Source organism: Myotis nattereri (genome assembly GCF_964212035.1).
Source record: "Myotis nattereri genome assembly, chromosome: 1".
Classification (NCBI taxonomy): Eukaryota; Metazoa; Chordata; class Mammalia; order Chiroptera; family Vespertilionidae; genus Myotis; species Myotis nattereri.
In genome coordinates, this window is record NC_138075.1 from 207,339,427 (window position 1) to 207,362,318 (window position 22,892).

Below are 22,892 nucleotides of genomic sequence, written 5' to 3' on the forward strand. Positions count from 1 at the left end.
GAATAGCATTTGATTCATTATTTGATTCCTTGCAGGCCCAGCCCATGGCAGGTGCTCCACTGCTATTTGGTGAATGGAAATCGGTTGAGCTTTAACATGCTCTTCCCACGTGTTGGTCATTCCTTTAGAATGGAGAGAGCAGGGTTGGAGCCCATGTGTCAAAATCAAAAGGCAAGTCAGTGGGAAAACCAGGAAGGGCACCCAACCGCTCTGACAGTTGTCTTGACAGTAAGTCTAAACATGAGCTATAAGAACAGTCAGCCAGGATAAAGGGCACGGGCTTCACTCCATCTGAGCAGGGATAGAACCTCTCTCTCCTGGACCCAGCACAGTGGGTATTCAGTAACTATTTGGTAAATACAGAGCTGACCTTCTCATGCCCCACCCCACCCCCAACACATTTTCTCTCTCTCTCTCTCTCTCTCTCTCTCTCTCTCTCTCTCTCTCTCTCTCTCTCCCCCCCCCTTGGTTTGATAAATATAGGGTGTCCCCCAAAAATGTATACAGACTTTAACAGCTGATAGCTGTAGATTCTATTACATGTTGAAAATGAAATATATTTTAATAAACGCTGCCTTTATAACATGTATACATTTTTTGGACACCCTGTATTCCTTTCTACACTGTAGTCTGCAGCTTTATCTGCTTCTCATTAGAGGCCCCCCTGATGAGCTATAGCTTTTCTCAGAGTCCCAAATCCGACAACAACAAAAATCTGCTGACGCTCTTAAGTGGCTGTTTAGTTCTTGAAGGAGAAACAGCATGAGCTGCCATCCTCACAGCACTCACCTCCCCCGAGCACTCTGGGAGAAATGGATTTCACTGGGGATGAGGGCAACCTCAGGTTGTTAAAACCCAAGGCAGCAGCAGCAGTAATATACGGGGGTGGGGGTTGGGGCTGGGGAGGGAAGATCCCAACTCGTGCCAGGACTTAGAGCCAAAAAGAACCACCTGGTCTTAGAAGGCACTATTACAATGATCCATTATCCACCTACTGACTAAGAGAAGGACAAGGCTGAATCCCAAACCCGAATAGTAGTATTGTGTTTGTTGTAACTTCACCAGAGCTATCTGAACATAATTAGGACACTGATACTTACCAAACAGACAGAGGACTAATTATACCCAGTGGGAATCACCTATCATTATACATGATCTAGAAAACCCTGAAATATTATCTACAATGTTTGTAACACTAATTACATGCAGAAATAGGTGTCTATATTCATGTGCAGATCATTAAATGCAGTTCAAATTCATTACTGAGTTACGTTGGGGGCGGGGGCGGGGGAGAAGATGCACTGTAACTGCCAAAACCAAGCCTTGAATTAATTCTCTCCAGCTTCCAATGAATCCCAAGCATTTCAATGGGAACTTATTGGCGTTTCAGTAGCACATTTAAGTTACAGAACATAGCCATCTAACCTATTTACATACGGAGTCCATATTCCTTGCCATCTTTTAAAAATACATATTGTTAGAAAGGAAATAGTGCACACCCAGATAGGAATCTATGCTTCTCACCTAGATTTCTGGGATCTGCAATCAAGGAATGAATGAGTTTGAGAAGGCTGGGGCACATCTGTTACAGCTTCTTTGCGTAAGCTGTGTAAGAAAGATGATTCCACCTCATTCCCTGAGACCAGTAGGGGGTTATTAAACCTCACTGTCACTATCTCCTCTTTCACCTTTTCCACCCTTTGCAGGTTAGGACCATGTCTGATTCTCTTCCTAGAGAAGAACAGCTTCTCACCACCTCAGAAAACAAATGATCACGGATATGTGTGCATAGGCTATCTCTCGAAACATTGCTTTGTTTCTGGAAGGAAATACCATTTTTATGTGCATTTCAATGGGGGGTGCCTGTTTAACAGATATGAGAATAGGCTGCTACTCCAACTACACACACACACACACACACACACACACACACACACAGTTTTATTGAGTTGTAATTATACTGCACATATTTAAGGTTCTTCCAATGATATATTCTGATGAATAGTTCTTTTTTTCTGAATTCTTTTGTTAGTGAAAGTACACCTTTACTACATTCTACTAGAAACATAAAGCGATGGTCTTTCATAACTAGGCTTTACACTGTACACCACACCCCACTTTGAAGAATAACTTCTAAAACTTTACTTAGTGTGACATCTAGTGCTCAAAACAAGGAAGTAATAGGGAATCATGGTTGCCTTTTGACTGGGAGGGATTCATTTTCAAACATTGATCGGTTCTACCACTAACAGAGAAAAACAACAAATATGAATAATACTATAGGGTATAGTTCCTCAATTAGTTTCTTCACAGGTCATCACAAACCCTACATATCCTTAAAGATATCAAAATCCTCAAATTCCATGGTTCTGAAGATGGGATATCCTCCACCCGCTGACATATTGCAGCACTGCAAGGATAAGAATGTCTATAAACGCTGTGATGCTGTATAATTTAAAAGTAAATGATAAATGATTGACTGGTGTTTAATTTACTGCCTATACTCAAGTGGAAAGAACCTAAACTTATAGTGTTTGCCTAATTATCAGACAGAAATTCATTAACCCCTGGGCCATATTCAAAGACTGTAAAGGATTGTGAACAAACTTCAAGCATGAATCTTACTTTCTTTAGTTTCTTTTCTATATATTCATTTTTAAAAAGAAAAATAAATAAATGAATGAAATAAAAGGGAGGAAATGTTATATTAAAAATTTAAGTAATCAATTAAGATACCTAGGAATAAACTTAACTAAGGAGGTAAAAGATCTGTACTCAGAAAACTACAGCACACTGAAAAGAGAGATAGAGGAAGACATAAACAGATGGAAGAACATACTGTGTTCATGGATTGGTAGAATCAACATCATTAAAATGTCCATACTACCCAAAGCAATCTATAGATTCAATGCACTCCCCATTAATATACCAACAGCATATTTCACAGACCTAGAACGAACTCTCCAAAAATTCATCTGGAATAAAAAAAGACCCCGAATAGCTGCAGTAATTTTGAGAAAGTAGAACAAAGTAGGAGGGATCTCAATACCAGATAACAAGATGTATTAAAAGGCAATGTTCTCAAAATTGCCTCGTACTGGCACAAGAACAGACTTATAGACCAATGGAATGGAATAGAGAACCCAGAAATTGACCCAAACCACTATGCTCAATTAATATTTGACAAAGGAGGCAAGAACATACAATGTAGTTAAGACAGTCTCTTCAATAAATGCTGCTGGGAAATTTGGTCAGACACATGCAATAAAATGAAACTAGACCACCAATTTACACCATACACAAAAATAAACTCTAAATGGATAAAGGACTTAAATGTAAGATGGGAAACCATAAAAAATACTAGAGGAATCCACAGGCAGCAAAATCTCAGACATATGCCAAAGCAATATCTTCACCGATACAGCTCCTAGGGCAATGGAAACTAAAGAGAAAATAAACAAATGGAACTACATAAAAATAAAAAGCTTCTGTACAGCGAAAGAAACTATCAACAAAACAAGTAGGTCCACCGCATGGGAGAACATATTTGCCAATGTTATCACTGATAAGGGTTTAATCTCCAACATTTACAGAGAACTCATACAACTTTACAAAAGGAGGATAAACAACCCAATCAAAAAAGTGGACAATAGCCCTAGCTGGTTTGGCTCGGTGGATGGAGCGTCAGCCTGCGGACTGAAGGGTCCCAGGTTCGATTCCGGTCAAGGGCATGTACCTTGGTTGCAGGCACATCCCCAGTGGGGGGTGTGCAGGAGGCAGCTGATTGACATTTCTCTCTCATCAATGTTTCTAGCTCTCTGTCTCTTTCCCTTCCTCTCTGTAAAAAAAAAAAAAAAAAAAAAAAAAAAAAGTGGACAATGGACCTAAATAGACACCTTTCAAAAGAGGACATTCAGAAAGCCAAGAGACATATGAAAACATGCTCAAAATCACTAATCATCCGAAAAATGCAAATCAAAACAACAATGCGGTACCATCTCACACCTGTCAGAATGGCTATCATCAACAAATCAACATACAACAAGGCTGGAGAGGATGCGGAGAAAACAGAACCCTCGTGCACTGCTGGTGGAAATGCAGACTGGTGCAGCCACTGTGGAGAACAGTATGGAGTTTCCTCAAAAAACTAAAAATGGAATTCCCATTTGACCCAGTGACCCCACTTCTAGGAATATATCCCAAGAAACTAAAAACACCAATCAGAAAGGATATATGCACCCCTATATTCATAGCAGCATAGTTTACCATAGCTAAGATTTGGAAACAGCCTAAGTGCCCATCAGTAGATGAATGGATTAGAAAATTGTGGTACATCTACACAACGGAATACTACGCTGTGGTAAAAAAGAAGGAATTCTTACCACTTCCAACAGCATGGATGGAACTAGAAAGCATTATGCTAAGTGAAATAAGCCAGTCAGAGAAAGATAAATATCACATGATCTCACTCATTTGTGGAATATAATGAACAACATAAACTGATGAACAAAAACAGATCCAGAGACACAGAAGCATCCATCAGACCGTCAAACCTCAGAGGGAAGCTAGGGGAGAGTGGGGCTAAGGGGGAGAGATCAACGAAAGGACTTGTATGCATGCATATAAGCATAACCAATGGACACAGACACCAAGAGGGTGAGGGCATGAGTGGGGGGGGGGGGGGCGAGCAATGGAGGGGAATAAGGACACATATGCAATACCTTAATCAAGAAAGAAAAAAATAAAATAAAAAATGTAAGTTAGCTGGTGCCCTACTCAAGGGTCCTTGAACATATGGGACCAGTAGAAAGTGCCCATGGATTAAAATCATGATTCTTGAGAATTCTTACATCATCAGCAATGTCACATGAATTCATGTGATATTAATAGTGATTTACACAGTTAAGGGTTCTCATTTTAGCATCATTCTGACAAGTTTGGCATTCTCTGTAATAAAGGCTGTCATTATTTCTGACAGTGCTGGAAGAAGGGATTCATTAACATGTGCAGAAGGAAAAAAATGTGTAACTTGGGAGAGGACGGAGAAGGGGGGCAATGGTAGTTTTGAAAGGTAAATATGCAGATCAGATGCACCTCCCCTCCCTCAGGTTCTCTTGTAGACTCATAGAACTGTCAAAATAGAATTTTAGTAAACATTTAGGCCTTTTGTAGTATCTAGGAATACACTGTTCTGTTCTGCCATGGAGCTTTTACTTTGGTATACATATTTGTATGAGTTTCAGCATTGTCGACTTTCATTCTGATTATTGGTCTATCACTCTTAACTTAGTATATTCTAGGAACCAGTCAGGTCTCTAAGAGGCTTGTGGGAAATCACATCTGGTTCTCACAACATCACTGTGAAATTACCATCACAATCATTTTTTTTTTTTTTTACATTTTCCTTTCCCATTCTGGTTTCTGCCTGGATCTTCAATAGTAACCATTTTTATTGCATTTTATGACCTTGCCCAAAGGCCTGGGTCTTCTTAGAATGTGATGACGGTGCAGCTGTGGGTGAAACTAATGCAAGAGTTACCACCTTTCCCAAAAATAATTGTTGGCTGAGAAATGCTTGATTTTATATAAACATTGGGAAGGTTACTTTTTCTCATTTTCCTTTAACTTTGGGGTCAATGTAGTGAGGCAGACAAAATAGAAAAATACAGAGTAGCAAAAAGTCAATCAATTTTCTGTATTTTTCCACTTAGCACGGTACTTATAAGCATCTTTCTCCTTCTATATATAGCTATAGACTATGGAATCATTATATTCCAAAAGTTGAAAGGAGTCTTAGAATTTGTCAAGTTCCCTGGCCCCCACTTTTCCGAATAAGGAAGCTGAGTCTCAGAGAGCTGGCATGCATGGTGCAGCTAGTTAGTGACAGTCCTTTGTGATCACAAGTAAGTAGCAGTCAGGGCCGGGCTCAGGTCTTCTGACTCCTGGTACAGTGCTCTTTCCAAGAGACAACCACCTTCTAAATGTTTCCATTTTCTAATTCCTCTCCTGCCACCTTTAAACAGTTCTAACTACTGTGACATCAGTTTTTCAACCAATGTAAGAAGTATTGGTTTTGCCCTGGCTGGGTGGCTCATTAGTTGGAGCATTGTCCCTTACACTGAAAGGTTGTAGGTTTGATTCCCTGTCAGGGCATATACCCAAATTTCGGGTTCGATCCCCTCTTGGGGCATGTGCAGGGGGTAACCAATTGATCTTTCATTCTCACGTCGATGTTTCTCTCTCTCTCTCCCTCTCCTTTCCCCTCTAAAATCAATAAAAGCATGTTCTTGGGTGAGGATTAAAAAGAAAAAGAAGTATTGGTTTCTGTTTCTAGTGCTGAATTGACAGCTCTGTGTTTTGTTACAGATTATGTGTTCCGCACTCCTGTCTGCAATTGGAATTGCCCTGGGGGTTACATGAGGTTTCTGAGTTGAAATCAATTGCAATGGAATACGTGGTTATTTTCATTCTTTACTTTCCACAGGCAACTTATAAACTTCCAAGAGCTTGTCTACTGCTCTGACTGCTCTGTTCTCCAATGAGTTTCTTTGCCTTATGATAATAAACTATCAATGCTGCAAAGCCCTGGGTGGATAGTATACCTCTACATAATGGAAGGCATGCCTAGCTTGCCTCTCTCAATTCCAAGGTAGCAGATCAATACAGAACACAATCCAGGACGTTACCCATAACTTTTTAAAGTCTTTGTTCACGGATGGCTGGACCCTATTCCAACCCTTTTGCAGGCTTTGAGGCCAGCTATGACACCTCTCCGTTTGTGGGACATTTGTGACCCCTTAATTATTTTTTGGGAGTTCAACTCCCTTCCACCACCACTTTCTGTTTCCAGCTCTGGAACCCATCACTTCAGCCTCCCCTGACGATACCTGCTTTAGTTCTCTATCAGGCCCACAAAGATACGTACCCAGTTTTGAAGTACACACGGGTATTATTCTAGCTACTATCTGTAAAGTGATAGCACTCCCAGACCAGAAATCTCCGAAATATGCCTTAGGAGCAACATATGGGGGGGTATTCAGTTATATTGCTCTTGCATGCATTAGGGTGTGATGGCCAGTGGTGATGGACAAGATAGCTCCAGTTTGTCCAGAGGGACTCTTAGGACGAGCATCAATGTTTCAACATTTCTTTGGTCTCCCTCATGTGCCCTTTGACTACTGTTGGTGCAAACAAGAGAAAAATGCCAAGATTCAAACACTTTTCAAAATTCCATCATGTAGCCAGAGCCATCAAAAGATACTCAGTTTCTAAAATTGGTGATGGAAACACTTTCTTCCCCCTCCCCCATCCTGTCCCCCCACTCTCAACCTTAGAGTGTGAACAAGATTGTGAATATAATGGGCTTTCACTCCCATGATTAGTTATGTTTAGGGAAAACATGAAGGGATTTTTCAAATGTAATTAAAGTCCTTAATCAGTTGGATTTGAGTTAATCACAAGAGAAATCATTGTCAGTGAGCCTGAACTAATCAGGCGAGTCTTTAAAAGGACTCCTAAAGGGAGAGATTTAAAGTATGAGGGAGATTATTCTGCTGGCTTTGAAGAAGGGCCTGAGGGCTGCCTCAAGGGGCTGAGAATGACCCCTGATTAAGAACCAGCAAGAAAATGGGGATATCCGCCCTACAATTGCAAGAAACTAAGTTCTGTCAACACCCTATATAACTGAAAATGACCCTGAGCATCAGGTGAGAATGAAGTGGGCTGGCACCTAGATTTCAGCCTGGTAAGACACTGAGCAGCAGACCTAGCTATCCCTGTGCCTAAAGTCCTGCCCCACAGAAACTGTGAGCTAATCAATGTTGTTCTAAAGTCGCCAAATTTATGGGAATTTGTTCCACAGCAATAGAAATGAACGCAAGAGGATATACTGAACATCATTTGGATATTATATTGGCCAATGTGCAAATGTCCTACAATCTCAGAGAAACAGCATATCCACCAACCAGAAGGGGAAGGTGACACGGCAATCATGCTGGCTCAAGGGCACTTATCTCTCTAGGCCAGCGGTTCTCAACCTGTGGGTCGTGACCCCTTTGGGGGTCAAACGACCCTTTCACAGGGGTTGCCTAAGACCATCGGAAAACACATATATAATTACATATTGTTTTTGTGATTAATCACTATGCTTTAATTATGTTCAACTTGTAACAATGAAATTGGGGGTCACCACAACATGAGGAACTGTATTAAAGGGTCGCGGCATTAGGAAGGTTGAGAACCACTGCTCTAGGCTCTTCTGGATCAATTATTGCACAGAGCTGGCCAAGAAACACCAGAAGCTTTAAGTGTCTGCAACATCAATAAGATACAGCATTTATCATCTTCACGGTAACTTAGACACAGGGAAACTTCAAGAGCAACACCAAACATAAGCACAGGCTGCAGATAAAAGATGTTGACTTCCGATCAAGTTAAAAGATGAGTGGCTACCAGCATGGGGTGAGACCTGCCACAGAAATAACACTGTGCTTTTTAAGCAGTAAAACCACATCATCTACTACCGGCTATACTTGAACTAGGTAACAGAACCCAGAGACTTTGCAGCACAGTCTACTGAGACCAAGGCTGCACTAGGCCGTACGTGTGCGAAGGTCAGATTACAACAGGATACCTAAGATGCTAGGTGGTAAATTCAACAGGCGAGCTGTCAGTTGGTGGATGGAAAACCTTGTAAGGGTCCAGAGAAGCCCAAAGTCAAAGGATGAAGTGTAGCTGTCGACCGATGAGGAACAAGAGCAAAGAGTCAGACCAACTAGGGCAGAGTGATTACCGGCACTCTGGAAGTGTGCACACATTTCTGCATTTACCATGGGAAGAGCTTATATTTAACATGAAAGTACATCCTTTCTCCATAAAAGACCCTTCTAAAGCACTGAATTTGTTATAAAACCAGGGCAGCTCTTGACACCATTATAACTGGAAGTACGCAGAACACTTTGCTGTCAATGGCATCAATCGTGAGGACAGCTGTAGAATTCTGTGACCATATTATTTACTTTTACATGACTTCTCCCATTTTCAAAAACTTCTAGACTCCACACTTGTAGGTTTTGGTTCAGGAAGCATGTCAGTCCTAAGTGCTGCCAGTGGCAAGATCCATTTGTGAGCCACTAAAAGCTCCAACGTTTTCCCCAAAGCAGGCTGCCTGCAGGTGCTTGTTCTCACGCTCACGAAGAGAATCTGTCCTGTTCAGACAACACAGGTTTCTCTGCTCTAATTTGGCTAATTTTTCCATCTCCGCATATAGTGCCCACCGCACACCTGTCCCCTACAAGAAGCATAGAGAAAAATCTCTCTCCAAGCTCTCGCCAAAGAGGCCAACATTTATTTAAACACCGTCTACTTCCTGCCGGAGCTCTCGTGATATTTGACAGACATAGAATTAGGGGGGGATAATCTATCCATTCTTCCGGTAAGTCTAAATCTTATCAAATTAGATATCTGGTCCTTAAATTGCTTGTGACTATGGTCCACTGCAGCAGAGCAAAAGACCTTCAGACCTTCCTATCCCTCCTGGTTTAAGAAGTAACAACAGATTGCGCCAATCATGGTCCATCTCAAGATGCTCATGGCCGGAGAAACTAAGATGGCGGCATAGATAAACACCAGGAAATAGTCGCCTCCCACAGCAATTGAAAATTATCCCAAAGGACGGAGCAAACATCGTCCAGAACAACAGGAAGGCTGGCTGAGTGTAATCTCTACAACTAGAAGAAAAGAAAAGCACTCTGAGAGCCAGAGGAGCTGCGGAGGCTGAGTGCAGAGGTACGGCGGCGGCTTGCGCGCGCGGAAAGGGGGTGGCACCTGAGGACGCGGCTGTCTTTTTGAATCACAAGCTCCCAACTGCTCTGATCTCCGGTTCTGGGAAGTCTCTGGGGACCCAGGACACATACGGGGAGAGGCTGCTCTCTCAGGCGGCAGCGGGCGAACTTGAGGGCGGATTTCCCTCAGAGGTGCTTGCAGCCGTTACCGGGACACTGAGACGCGCGACTCCGGGCGCGGAGAATCAGCCATTGCTTCTTTCTCCTCCCTTTTGACTCCCTGAGACCCCGCCCCAACCAGGCTGCGGCAGAGGCTTTTGCATGTGAATGTACCTAACTGCAGCCCGGCCAGCCAGACCCGGAACTTCCAAGAGAAGGCCCAGGGCCCCGCAGCGGCTTGCATTGCCTCACAGCTGAGCCTCTTCGTGGGGGCTCCGGCTGTGTGGCCTCAGGCAGGGGCTGAATTAGCACCTCCTTAGATCCAGGAGCCACTGTACCCAGTGGTCAGAGGGGGACCATTCTCCCACTTCAGACACAGCTGCTTCCCACAGCCAATTGGCCTGGAGGTCAATTCCTCCCAGTGATCCTACAACAACCAAGGCACCAAGAGTGCACCAAGAGTGTCCACCCCAGGTAACTGGGGAGGCTGAGCTACTGGGCCCTACAGGACACCTGGCGCGCAGGGCCACTCTATCAACACAGGGAAGCAGCCAAAATGCGGAGACAGAGAAACAGGTCACAATTGTCAGAAATGGAGGAGGACAGACGACTGGATATAGAGTTCAAGGCCACGTTTATAAGGTTTTTCAAGAATTTTATGGAAACCGCCGATAAATTTAATGAATCCCTCAAGGAGTATAGTGAGACCATGGAGGACATGAAAAAGGACCAACTAGAAATTAAGCATACACTGACTGAAATAAAGAATATTTTACAGAGATCCAACAGCAGACAAGAGGATCCCAAGAATCAAGTCAAAGATTTGAAATGCAAAGAAACAAAAAATACCCAACCGAAAAAGAAAAAAGAAAAGAGATTCAAAAAATATGAAGATAGTGTAAGGAACCTCTGGGACAACTTCAAGCGTACCAACATCAGAATTATAGGGGTACCAGAAGGAGATAGAGGGCAAGATATTGAAAACCTTTTTGAAGAAATAATGACAGAAAACTTCCCCCACCTGGTGAAAGAAATGGACTTACAAGTCCAGGAAGCGCAGAGAACCCCAAACAAAAGGAACCCAAAGAGGACCACACCAAGACACATCATAATTAAAATGCCAAGAGCAAAAGATAAGGAGAGAATCTTAAAAGCAGCAAGAGAAAGACAGTCAGTTACCTACAAGGGAGTACCCATCCGACTGTCAGCTGATTTCTCAACAGAAACCATGCAGGCCAGAAGAGAGTGGCAAGAAATATTCAAAGTGATGAATACCAAGAACCTGCAACCAAGATTACTTTATCCAGCAAAGTTATCATTCAGAATTGAAGGCCAGATAAAGAGCTTCACAGATAAGGAAAAGCTAAAGGAGTTCATCACCACCAAACCAGCATTATATGAAATGCTGAAAGGTATTCTTTAAGAAGAGGAAGAAGAAAAAGGAACTCTTACCATTTGCCACAGCATCGATGGAACTGGAGAGCGGATAAATACCACAAGATCTCACTTATTTGTGGAATATAATGAACAACATAAACTGATGAACAAGGACTGATCCAGAGACGGAGAGGCATTGATTGGACTGGCGGGCCTTGGAGGGAAGGTAGGGGAGGGTGGGGGCAAGGGGGAAGGATCAACCAAAGGACTTATATGCAAGCATATAGGCCTAACCAATGGACACGGACAACGGGGGGGTGAGGGGATGAGCGGGGGGGGGGGGGGGGGAGGGGGTTAGAGGGTACACATATGTAATATCTTAATCAATAAAAAAAAAAAAAAAAGATGCTCATGGCCGTGAACTATACCTGAGACACCCGAATTGAATGATGTGAAAGCTATGTTATTTGTGACTTCTCCTGTCCTGCTCCTCACTCTCTAGCTTCTAGATGAAATCCTTTGCTAAATTATCTTAGGCATGTTGATGCTATACCCTCAGTTTTCATGAAAAGTGGATGTAAGGAAAGGACACATGAAGAATATTTTGACAAACCTGCACGAATGACGACATTGTCCATTATATTTTCTCCTTGCGTAAGAGCCAATAGTTCTCTGACCAGTGTTTCTAAATGGTTAGAGCAGTGGCCCACACACCAAAGGGTCTCAGGTTAAATTCTGGTCATTCCCAGTCAAAGGCATGTACGTGGGTTGCAGGTTCCATCCCTACCAGGTTGGGGCCTGTGCAGGAGGCAACTGATGGATGTATCTCTCTCACATCAATGTTTCTCTCTCCCTCTCTCTCTCTTTGCCCCCTCCATCCTGCCCTTTCACTCTCTCTACAAATCAATGGAAAAAGTATCCTGGGGTGAGGATTAACAACAAAAAAGGGCCAATAGAAGAAACTGCTTCAAAAATTTAATACCATAAAAAATAATAAATTTATCTAGCTAAAATAAGTTTCTTTCTTAATAATCCTCACCCAAGGACATGTATTTTTATTGATTTTAGAGAGAAAGGAAGGGAGAGAGAGAGAAAGAAAGATCAATCGCTTGCCTCCCATATAAACCCGTCTAGAATCCTTTTGGTGCCTGGGACAGTACTCCAACCAGCTGGGCCACTTGGCCAGGGCTAGGTGAACTAAGTTTGATTTTATCATTCAGTGAGAAATACTGGCAGCCAAAAAGCTCAGTTACAGTAACTCTATTGATAGTAAGGTCAATGCTCAATTACAGTAACTCTATTAGCTTTGGGATATATTAAATATATATTATATATCCTTCCTACCTGCATAATTATTTCTATTTGTATTTCAGTGCTCTGCTGATGAAGTGCCTTTTATAGATACCTCAAAAGTACCATTTGTGGATCCCTTTTGGTATGTTCATTGTACATTTTAAAATATTTAAGTGAAATGATGTGTACAAAGCTTTAACAATATATTTTAAAAAGCCCAAATCTTATATTTTAAGAGTCAATATAATATAGTGTTTTTTATATAAAAAGCCATACTCCTTGGTTCAAATCTCAGCCCCAGCCACTCCTCACTTTGGACAAGGTCTTTGCCTCAAACTCTGTGATTCAGCTGGAGAAAATGGAGAAAATAAGAGTATGCTCTTATAGGTCTATTTTGAGGAATAAATGCATTAATATATATGAAGCACTTAGAACACTAAAAATGATGATCTTAGAGGCTAATGTTAAACTGTATCAGCACATAGTATGACTAAACTATCATATCCTTTTAGGCTTCTGAACTTTATCCATTCAAATGCAAGATTTAATGCTTACCTACTGTGGCAGATGCGGATGAGAGCAGAGATTTGCCCCAGGATCCCCAGCCTGCCCATCCGCCTCCTTGTGGAGGGGAATCCACAGCCTGTAGAAAAACAGATTAGCCATGAGATCAGTAATTCAAAAGCATGCATTTGTTTGAAGCAAAGAGATTTTTGTTTGATTTTTAAATCACCAAGAACCATGCCTCACTGGCTTGCAGTTTATAAAGGCCATAAAAGAATATGCCATCCCACACTGCAATATGTACTTTGGAACCAAACTGATTACATGTGGTGTTGGCTTCTGAGGGTTTGGCATGAAGTGAGAAGAAGGGAGTTTGATGTTAACCAAGACTCAAATCTCCCATCATCTGGACAGGGCTGTGGGGGGAAAGGGGCACAAAAGTGTTTTGAAAAAGTTCAAAACAACTCTGACTCATGCGATTTGTAGAGAATTAAACAACTGTGCTTCTCATGGTGGAGTGAATTTTCAAATCTCTGGGGGCATGTAGGAGGGAGCTTTGCCATAGGTGATAGGCAAAGTGTCTAGAAAAGCATCAGTGAGCCTGGAAATCGAAGCAGCAACAGGTAGCCTTTTAAGGTAGACAGCTTTCAAAGTGTCCACTCCACTCACAATGACCTTTGCAACCATATCTCTCCCTGTCCATGGGCTCAGTGGAATCAAAACCTCTTGCTTAGGTGTTTGAATTAGGACTGAGAGAGACTGGTTGCTTGAATAGAAGATGGAAACTTGGGGAATGTAGGGCGACCATATTCTATCCACCTGGCAGGCTAAGAATTCAGAGGAAGCAGCATGAGCAGAGTGAAGGAGATATATTCAGAGGATCTATTCAAATTCCTGATACCGCCTCAGCCCTGGTTCCTCTTCCTCTTCGAGGTTCTGCTGCATTCCTGTCTTTGGGTTCCATGAGATTCCTGCATTGTGTGTGTGTGTGTGTGTGTTGTGTGTGTGTGTTTCTATTTTCTCCTCCTCTCCACTCATGTATCCCCAGAAGAGTGCATGATATATAATGAGTGCTCAATACATTTATTTGTTGAATAAATAACTAAAATTCATCTGTTTTCTTAAGTGTGCAATACTTGCAACCAATGTATTCTGATCCAATTAGTGAAACCATGGCTTTCTCTTATTATCTAGGAACTAGAGGCCTGGTGCACGAATTTGTGCATGGGTCGGATCCGGCCAGCCTTGAACGGGATGGGGGTGGGGGCTGATCGGGAGTGGGGCTGGCCAGAGGGAGGGGCCTTGGGCAGTTGGCTGGCCCTGCTCCCTGGTCGAACTCCCAGTTGAGGGGAAAATGTGCACATTAGCCTTTTATTATATAGAATACATTCTAAAAAATGAGGCAAGAACATATTAGGACTTGGAGAATCACAGTTCTTTCACTCCAAAAAGAAAGAAAGTAGTTAAGAAAGAAGTGAAAAATTCCTACAAAGTTTGTAAATTATATAACTTTTGACCCAAGCTTGGTCCATCAGTCATCTCCAACTCCCTTCCTCTGCTGTCTGCCATTCTTGCAGATAAAAGTGGACGTGTGGCCCTGACTGGTGTGGCTCAGTTGGTTGAGCGTTGTCCCAGGCACCTAGATGTCTCTGGTTTGATTCCCAGTCAGGGCACATGCCTGGGTTGTGGGCTCAATCCCCAGGAGGGAACATGCAGGAGGCAGCCGATCTCTCATTGATGTTCTCTCTCTCTCTCCCCTTTCCCTTCCTCTCTCTCTCTAAAATCAGTACAAACATTTTTTTAAAAAATATTTTTATTTATTTCAGAGAGGAAGGGAGAGGGAGAGAGATAGAAACATCAATGATAAAAGATAATCATCGATCGGCTGCCTCCTGCACGCCCCACACTGGGGATCAAGCCCGCACACCAGGCATGTGCCCTGACTGGAAATTGAACCGTGACCTCCTGGCTCATGAGTTGATGCTCAACCACTGAGCTATGCAGGCTGGGCCAAACATGTTTTTTTAAGAAAGAGTAAACATGTGAAACAGTTTTAAATTAATGAGATATAACTGGGAACGCTTTGTTTTCATAATGAATTATAAAGTTATGGCCAGTGCCAGCTCTTTCCCTCTCCCTTTATCCTGCCCTGAATGTAGACATAATGCTTCAAACAGAAGCAGCCATTTTTGTTGCCATAAGGGAAAGTCCAGTGGTGCTGCCACTGCTGAGCTGCTAACCCAATGTGAGTAGCTGCCTATCTCCATTCTTTCTGTCAAGTGAGAAAAAACACACCCAAATTGCTATTTTATAAGCAACTATAAGTTGGATTTTAATTACTTGCACCCAAATGCATTCCTAACTGGTTCACCTGTAAATATCAAACCATCCACCAGTGTACACTGCTGGTCAAGAGAAAAGGTTATAGAATTAAATTGCTTGGGTTTGACTCTAGGCTGTGCCATTTTGGACCACAAGTTACTCAAGTCCTTTAAGCCATTGTTTACTTCATTACAGAACACAAGGTATGGTAGTATAAACACCTTCTGTATAAGAACCAATGGCCTCAGAGGTTTATTGTGGAGATTAAAAGAAATAATTCATATAAAACTGTGAGCATAGTTCCTGGCACTTAAGAAATACTTCATAAATGTTAACTAGTAGTAATAATAATAATAATAATTAATAATAACAATAATAAGAAACTACATTTTTAACACTAAGAAGTAAAAAGCTTTGAAACTGGCTGACATTTTTTCTGTTGGAAACAATGAAAAGCCTGTTAATATGAATGGAAATACTCATGATTCATGACTGTGAGCTTTCATTTTTGGAGTCTACATTGATTTACTTCACTCTGGCAATGGAAGCCAATGGCAATTTTATACCATCATGAAGATAGATGTAAGCTAGTGAATAATATCATTCTTTTATGGAAAAAATCACTACCTATGTGATTAAGGAGAGTTAATACACTTAAGGGTGACAGCTTCTGACTCAAATTTACAATACTTAATATGTTCTGACAGCTGGTAATTGACTAGCAAATGGAAATAACTGTGAAATAAATTTGGAACTTTTTGCAGTATAATAAGTGACAACTTCAATTGATTTATTAATAAAGCTCCTTTGACATTGAGATGTGACCTAATCAGCTGTGAAGAATATTTATCAGTGGCAAATACTCAAATGACTAACTGTGCATGTTTAATGCAAAAACCATATAAACTAAATGTTCAGCATGAATTATAATTCTATCTCACCACGAGTACTGTCTCCACTTTAAATGGCTTTAATGTCCCAAACTTTTGAGGCTATAAAGTAGACAGATTGGACCTACTCAGATCTTCCATGATCAAATATAGTTATTTTAAACCTTTTTTTTCTCACCCTCTTGCCATGTAACCCCCACCTCCTTTATCAGACAACTTTACATCCTATTTTACAGAGAACTCAGAAGCCATTAGATGAAAACTCTCTGAATTTCCTCCTCCCTCCCCATACAATTGCAGAGGAATGACCTCATCTCTTACAACTCAGATCTGGCTTGATCAAGAGGAATATCAAAACTCAACTGGAGATCATTTAAATGTCTAAAACCATTGTGCAGTCCTAAGGATAGGAAAGAATTCAAGATTCCATTAAGTTCAAAGGTCTTTAAATAGAAAAGACATGTATATCTCTGGTATCTTATTTAAAGATCTTCCAATGGAAAATACATTTATTTACTTTAGGCTAAAAAGTTCAATGGTATCATGAGACAGAAAAAATGTATAAATTTTAGATTCTATAGAATTTGAAGGTCTCTAACATTTAACTAGAAAATAAATGAACCCGTCTTAAGATCATAGATCAACCTGGTTGTCCTATTTACTTGAGTAGATCAAGAATCAGGTACTGTATATAGCATGTGTCTAGGGATGTGCATGATAAGAGCTGCCCTTTTTAAGTTTTGTAACTCATGACATAGCTTCTCTAAAAGTGGACTCAGTGTGACATTTGGGAGCATGGGAATTGCTCTGGATGCCTATAGCTCTGTCAAAATATTGGCTGAAAAATGGCTTCAGTTATTTCCAGGTAATTTTCTTCTTTGGTGTGTATGGATCATCTAGCTCTGGGAAGACTTAAAATTAATATAGAAAGGTTGAAAGCATCAAAGTCAGGCTATTAATATTTTTGTGCATATTTGGTCTTTTCTGTACTACTAAGGTTTTAAGGAATTTGACCGATGAGAGCATCAATTTTTGAAAACCAATTAAAATGAATAACTGAATTATCAGACTTCTGATTTTAAGTTGAAATCTTCCTAAAATTATGCATATTATTATAATACCTAAGAGGTCTTTAGGTCCGCTCTATAAACTTAATTTAATATATTTGTAACTATTCTTAAGCACTCAGCAAGGTTTTCTTTAAGTAGGTAAATGAGGTACTTAAAAAGGAAATAGAACATATTAAATGTATGCATGCTGTTTAAAAATATTTAAATATGTTTAAGTTGGTAAAAAGGACCAAGCATTAATCAAAAATCCCTTGAAAGTGATTGTTCATTTTGCTAGATTTCTAAATAAAAATTTGTGAGATGAATATAAAGCCTAGGGAGAAATGAAATTTCGAATTTGTGACCGTAATAAATTGAACACTAATTACTTAACCCGAATTAAAAGTCTGTGTAGTCCTTCTTATACACAAAAACACACTGGCTTACACCAGTGTGTTCTATTATCTGAATCTCCATTAACATTTGATGATTTGCTAATTAGCATACTGAGGTGCAGAAACGGGTTTTAACTGGTAAACACGGTGGACTGTTAACTAGCATTCTGAATATCTGAAAGGAGTTCTAGATGATGAAATTAAAAGTATTTGAGGTTTGGAGATGATTAAATATATTTTAAAGCTTCTTCCTACCTTTACATGAACAGGATATACGAAAGGAGGTTGCCCTATGCTAAATGGTTTTCTATCCAGCTCTGAACTCCGGGGAATTCTGGTTGATTGATGTCAACGATAAGGGGAAAAAACCTGCCTCTAGAATTCTAGGCATTTGCCTTGAGTGAACCTTTCACTCAGGCTGGTGGTCAGAGCCCCTAAAGGGACAGAACAAAAGGATGTTCTCAAGCCTACAAAAGAAACAGATTTTGCCGAAACCGGTTTGGCTCAGTGGATAGAGCGTTGGTCTGTGGACTGAGAGGTCCCAGGTTCGATTCCGGTCAAGGGCATGTACCTGGGTTGCGGGCACATCCCCAGTGGGAGATGTGCAGGAGGCAGCTGATCGATGTTTCTCTCTCATCGATGTTTCTAACTCTCTATCTCTCTCCCTTCCTCTCTGTAAAAAATCAATAAAATATATTAAAAAAAAAGAAAGAAACAGATTTTATGATCTGTTTTTAACTTTCTTGTTAATTGATGTTTAATTTAAAAATGTCAGTGTGGTACAATGTGATTTGAGATTTGATTTCACTTATTGACGGTGATGGCGAGATTGTGGAGAGAAGAGGTAATTCTCAACACCTCAACTTCTTTGTTATCTATCACAACCTATCAAAGAGAATCTAAGAACTGTGAATGACAAAATTGTGTTAGAAATAGGAGCCTTCCTGGGCCAAGTCCTTGGTCTCTGTTCTTTTTCTTTTTTTAATAACAGCTGGTCAATCTCCCCCATTCCAATTCCTTAAATAGTATCCAAGTACTCATGGCCTCCAGACTCTCTCTCTCTCTCCTGGACTCCAGACCATTATCACCAACTGCTTACAAAATCTCTTCCCTTAGATGTCCCATAGCATGTTCAATACTGAACTCCCCATCTTCTCAATCTCACCCCACCCCACAACTACCTCTTTTTGTGTTCCAAATACTGGTCCACAGACTGCAAGAGTATCATCTGGGGGAACTTATTAAAAATAGAGTCTTGGCTTCCACTGTGATCTGTTGAATAAGAATCTCTCAGGGTAGAGCCCAGGAATCCGAATTTTAAACAAATTTCCCAGGTGATTCCAATACACCACTAAATTTAGGAAGCACTGCCCTATATGACCAAATGGCACCAGCATCTTAGTGTCATCGTGTAGATCAGGCTTAAAAGGGGGAATACTCAAACAGAATTGGAGCAAACTCTACTCATTGAAGAGGCAAAAATCTGTTATCAGCATGTCTTGGCCTATGTTCTCTCTTCTTTGTCTCCTTCAACTGCAATTTTCTTACTTAAACATTCTGCTTCTCCTTTTCTAGGGAAAGAACTATCTGGTGGTAGTCTATGTTTTCCTTGAAGAGTACTTTCTGGATTCTTCACCTTCATAATTAGCCTTATGCATTGGTGTTGAGCAGTAGGGATGGCATTCTTCACTCTGGGTCACATTTCTTGGTGTTAAGAGTTTAGGGACATTTGATATAGATAGGATCTTTTGGGGGGCGATGGACTAGTATATAATAAGGTCCTACAAGATCTCTGGGAATAAATGTCACTCCTGATTAGTATCGAAGACAACCAGCTCTGAACTGAGGCTGAAAACTTTCCTGACTCCTTAAGACTCATTTAAGTGTCCCATCTCATTCTTCCCTCGTGCCTGTCCTATCTAGCACTATAGGACATGCTGTAATTACTTCATACCACACTGCCTTTATACCCCACCTAGACTGTAGGCATCCTGAAGCTAGTTTCACCAGATTTCTGGGCATGATACATGGTGTCATGGGACTGACAGAGGCCTTGAAGTATCTAGTCCAACATGTCTCATGGATGCTGTAGAGTGGATTCCTGCAGGAAGCGCCAATTCAATGGCTTCCAGTCTGTACATAAGAATGGATGAGAAAGAGAAGTAACACCAAGGATGAGATAGCTTCTGTGAGAGCATAAGCTGTGAATGGTGTGATCCTTCAAAGCAGAGGTGCCAGCTGAGCAGCTGGCAGAACCACTGGCCTCTTCCTCTTTTCTAGGCCCCTCCTGGTCACACCACCCTCCCTGCTGAGTTATGGCCACCCTGCTGACTCAGGCAAAGATGAAGCTAATAATGCAAAGGATTTTAAGGGACCTCATACCCAAAGTAACTGCAGATACAAGCCACTTAGAGAAAGATATACACATTTAAGCACATTATTACAAAATGCAGTGTGTCCTAGAAGATATTGGTTTATAATACTGTCTCAAAGGCTCTTCTACCAGGTTTGGGTTTTTTTTAAGCAGACATTTTTTCCATAGAAGATTTTAAAATAGGGTGATGAGATGCTTTCAGGCTCAGCTATACCTGGGGTCAAATAGGCTTTTGAATTTGGCTGTTTTTCTATAGGACCTGCCATTCCTCGGGGGCCTGTGTTCACGATCCAAACAGTCAACTTGTAAATGAACTTATGATGCAAGATTTTTTGTAGAGTTCATCCTCTTGTGGATCAGAAAAATAATTGTTTTCTTTATTTTTTCTCTCACTCATTTATGGAATATAATGAACAACATAAACTGATGAACAAAAACAGATCCAGAGACAAGAAGCATTGATCAGACCGTCAAACCTCAGAGGGAAAGTAGAGGAGGGTGGGGGTAAGGGGGAGAGGTCAACCAAAGGACTTGTATGCATGCATGTAAGCCCAACCAATGGACACAGACACGGGGGGGGGGGGGTTAGTGAGGGGATGAGTGTGTGTGGGGGGACAATGGGGCGATAAGGACACATATGTAATACCTTAATCAATAAAGAAAAAATAAAATAAAATAAATGAAGGGAGTTAAGTAAAAAATAAAATAAAAATAAAGCAAAAACAAACAAACACCCACCCTCCACCCCCCCAAAAAAATCCCACAGTTGTTTTCATCCCTGTGAGAGGACTTCCTATAAGTGTCCAGCAAAGAGCAAATAAAATAGAACAAATGAACAATGCTTGAAGATGAGGCACAAAACTGACTTCTAATATTAACTTAAAAGAATAGGTTACCAAAAGAGATAGTAGAATCCTCTTTTCTGGTAATCCTTAAAAAAAGATTAAATTTGCAACTACCTAGAAGAGTTTAAACATGACCCGCGTGAAAGGGATACCCTTTCCAACCAGCCCTATCAGCTTTCTGCCTTTCTTAGAACAAACATACTCTCAGGTGTGCCTCCCACAGCTTGGTTCTACCCGAGCTCCTGAGGGCAATGCCACGTATACATCCAGAGCCACGGTCCCAACTCTGTAGCCAATATTTGCACTTCCATCCAAATACTAGTGTGATAGTTCATTATGAGGAAATGCTCACCTTTAACAAAGTCCCTGAAAGCTAACAGAGTTGTGCAGATGCAGGAGGGAGGCATCTAGCTGCCTATTGGCTCATTCTTGCAGCATCAAAGAGATTTATAAAGTGCTTTCAAAAGCAGGATCCATTCAATTTGCTCAAAAAATTTAAGAAGGCAGATGTATAGGAGCATACTGACTTTTTATTGTGCTATCTTTATTAACAATCATTAATTATTAGAAGTCAGAAATTGAATGAATAACCTAGGCATCAGGAACATATATTTTGACTAGGTAGAACTTATGTAGTTTCTTTAAGTCATCTCAGGATGTTGTGGCTAAGATATATTTTTCCTAATCAACAAAGGTATTTATTAACAGTAGCACTTATAATAAAAATTAGGAACCAATGCTCCCCACAATAGAAAGATAGCATGGGGGGGAAAAGGGGTTCCAGAGTCAGGCATATAGGTATTTATAGGTAGAGGAATTATAAATATGTATCCTGTTGGTTCTGTTTCTCTGGAGAACCCAGACTAGCCCAGACCCTGGCATCAGTATTTTTTTAAAGCTCCCCCATTGGTTGAAATGTTCAGCTACGGTCACAGAACCTCTAGTCTGTGAGTTCTTAAGCCCTTATGGGGCCCAGGGTGAATTCAAAGGGTCTGAGAACTCTCTGAACTCAGAAACAAAAGTGTGCATTTATGTTGACCATATCTGATCCAACTCCCAGCTAACATCCTTACAAGATAATTGTTTGGTTTTGTTTAAACATCTTGTCTTGGAAAACACCCTCCTCTCCGAGAAAGCCCATCTCAGAACAGTTCTAAGGAAACTAAGAAGCTGATTTTCTAGGACTGGGTGAAAAAGGTGAAGGGGTTGAGAAGTACAGCTTGGTAGCTCCAGAATAGTCATGGGGATGTAAAGTACGGCCTAGAAAATATACTCAGTAATATTGTAATAACTATGTTGGGTGCCAGGTGGGTACTGATAATATTGGGGGGTGGGGTGGGGGGAGGAGCACTTTGTAAAGTGTATGATTGTCTAACCCACTACCCTGTACACCTGAAAGCAATACAAAATACTACTGAATGTGAACTGTAATTGAAAAAATCAAAACGGAAGTTGATTTTGAATAAAAGAATCATAAAACATTAGTCAGAAGGATATCTTCATGTGTAAACCTTTCATTTTATAGAGGAAAAAAGTGAGGCACAGAGAAATTAGGTGTCTTGCCCAAATTAACAGACATGATGACAGGTTGGAGGAGGAAAGCCCAGGCCCCCTGGCTCCCTGTTTAGTTCCCCTCCCACAGGGCGTGCAGCCTAGTCCCTTGGAGATGATGTGAGTGACAGTGCAGGATGAGCAGGGCTGGGGCATGGCTGAGGGAAGGCCCCCATCCCCCCATCCTGTACCATCACTCTGGAACGGAGGATAGGAGGAGAGCAGCCCACCTCCTCCTTTCATGCTGGGTGCCTCCCATCCCCACCAGTCCCCACATGGATGGAGATGGAAATACCAACAAAAGCCAGCTCCATGGTTGTGTTGATGTGTCACAAGGTAGCAAACAGGAGA

The 22,892-nt window shown here is 41.2% G+C and overlaps 1 protein-coding gene across 2 annotated transcripts in view; it reads right to left on the minus strand.

Moving 5' to 3' along the window:
* Window positions 1-22,892, minus strand: part of FAM114A1 (family with sequence similarity 114 member A1) — a 62,403-nt gene that overhangs the window by 31,221 nt on the left and 8,290 nt on the right. Inside the window, exon 3 of one of the 2 annotated variants that reach the window (XM_081093055.1) lies at window positions 13,167-13,254. In XM_081093055.1, coding sequence (XP_080949181.1) covers window positions 13,167-13,254 — 88 coding nt within the window. The remainder of the gene's footprint in view (window positions 1-13,166; window positions 13,255-22,892) is intronic. The other variant, XM_081093056.1, reaches the window with a different exon arrangement.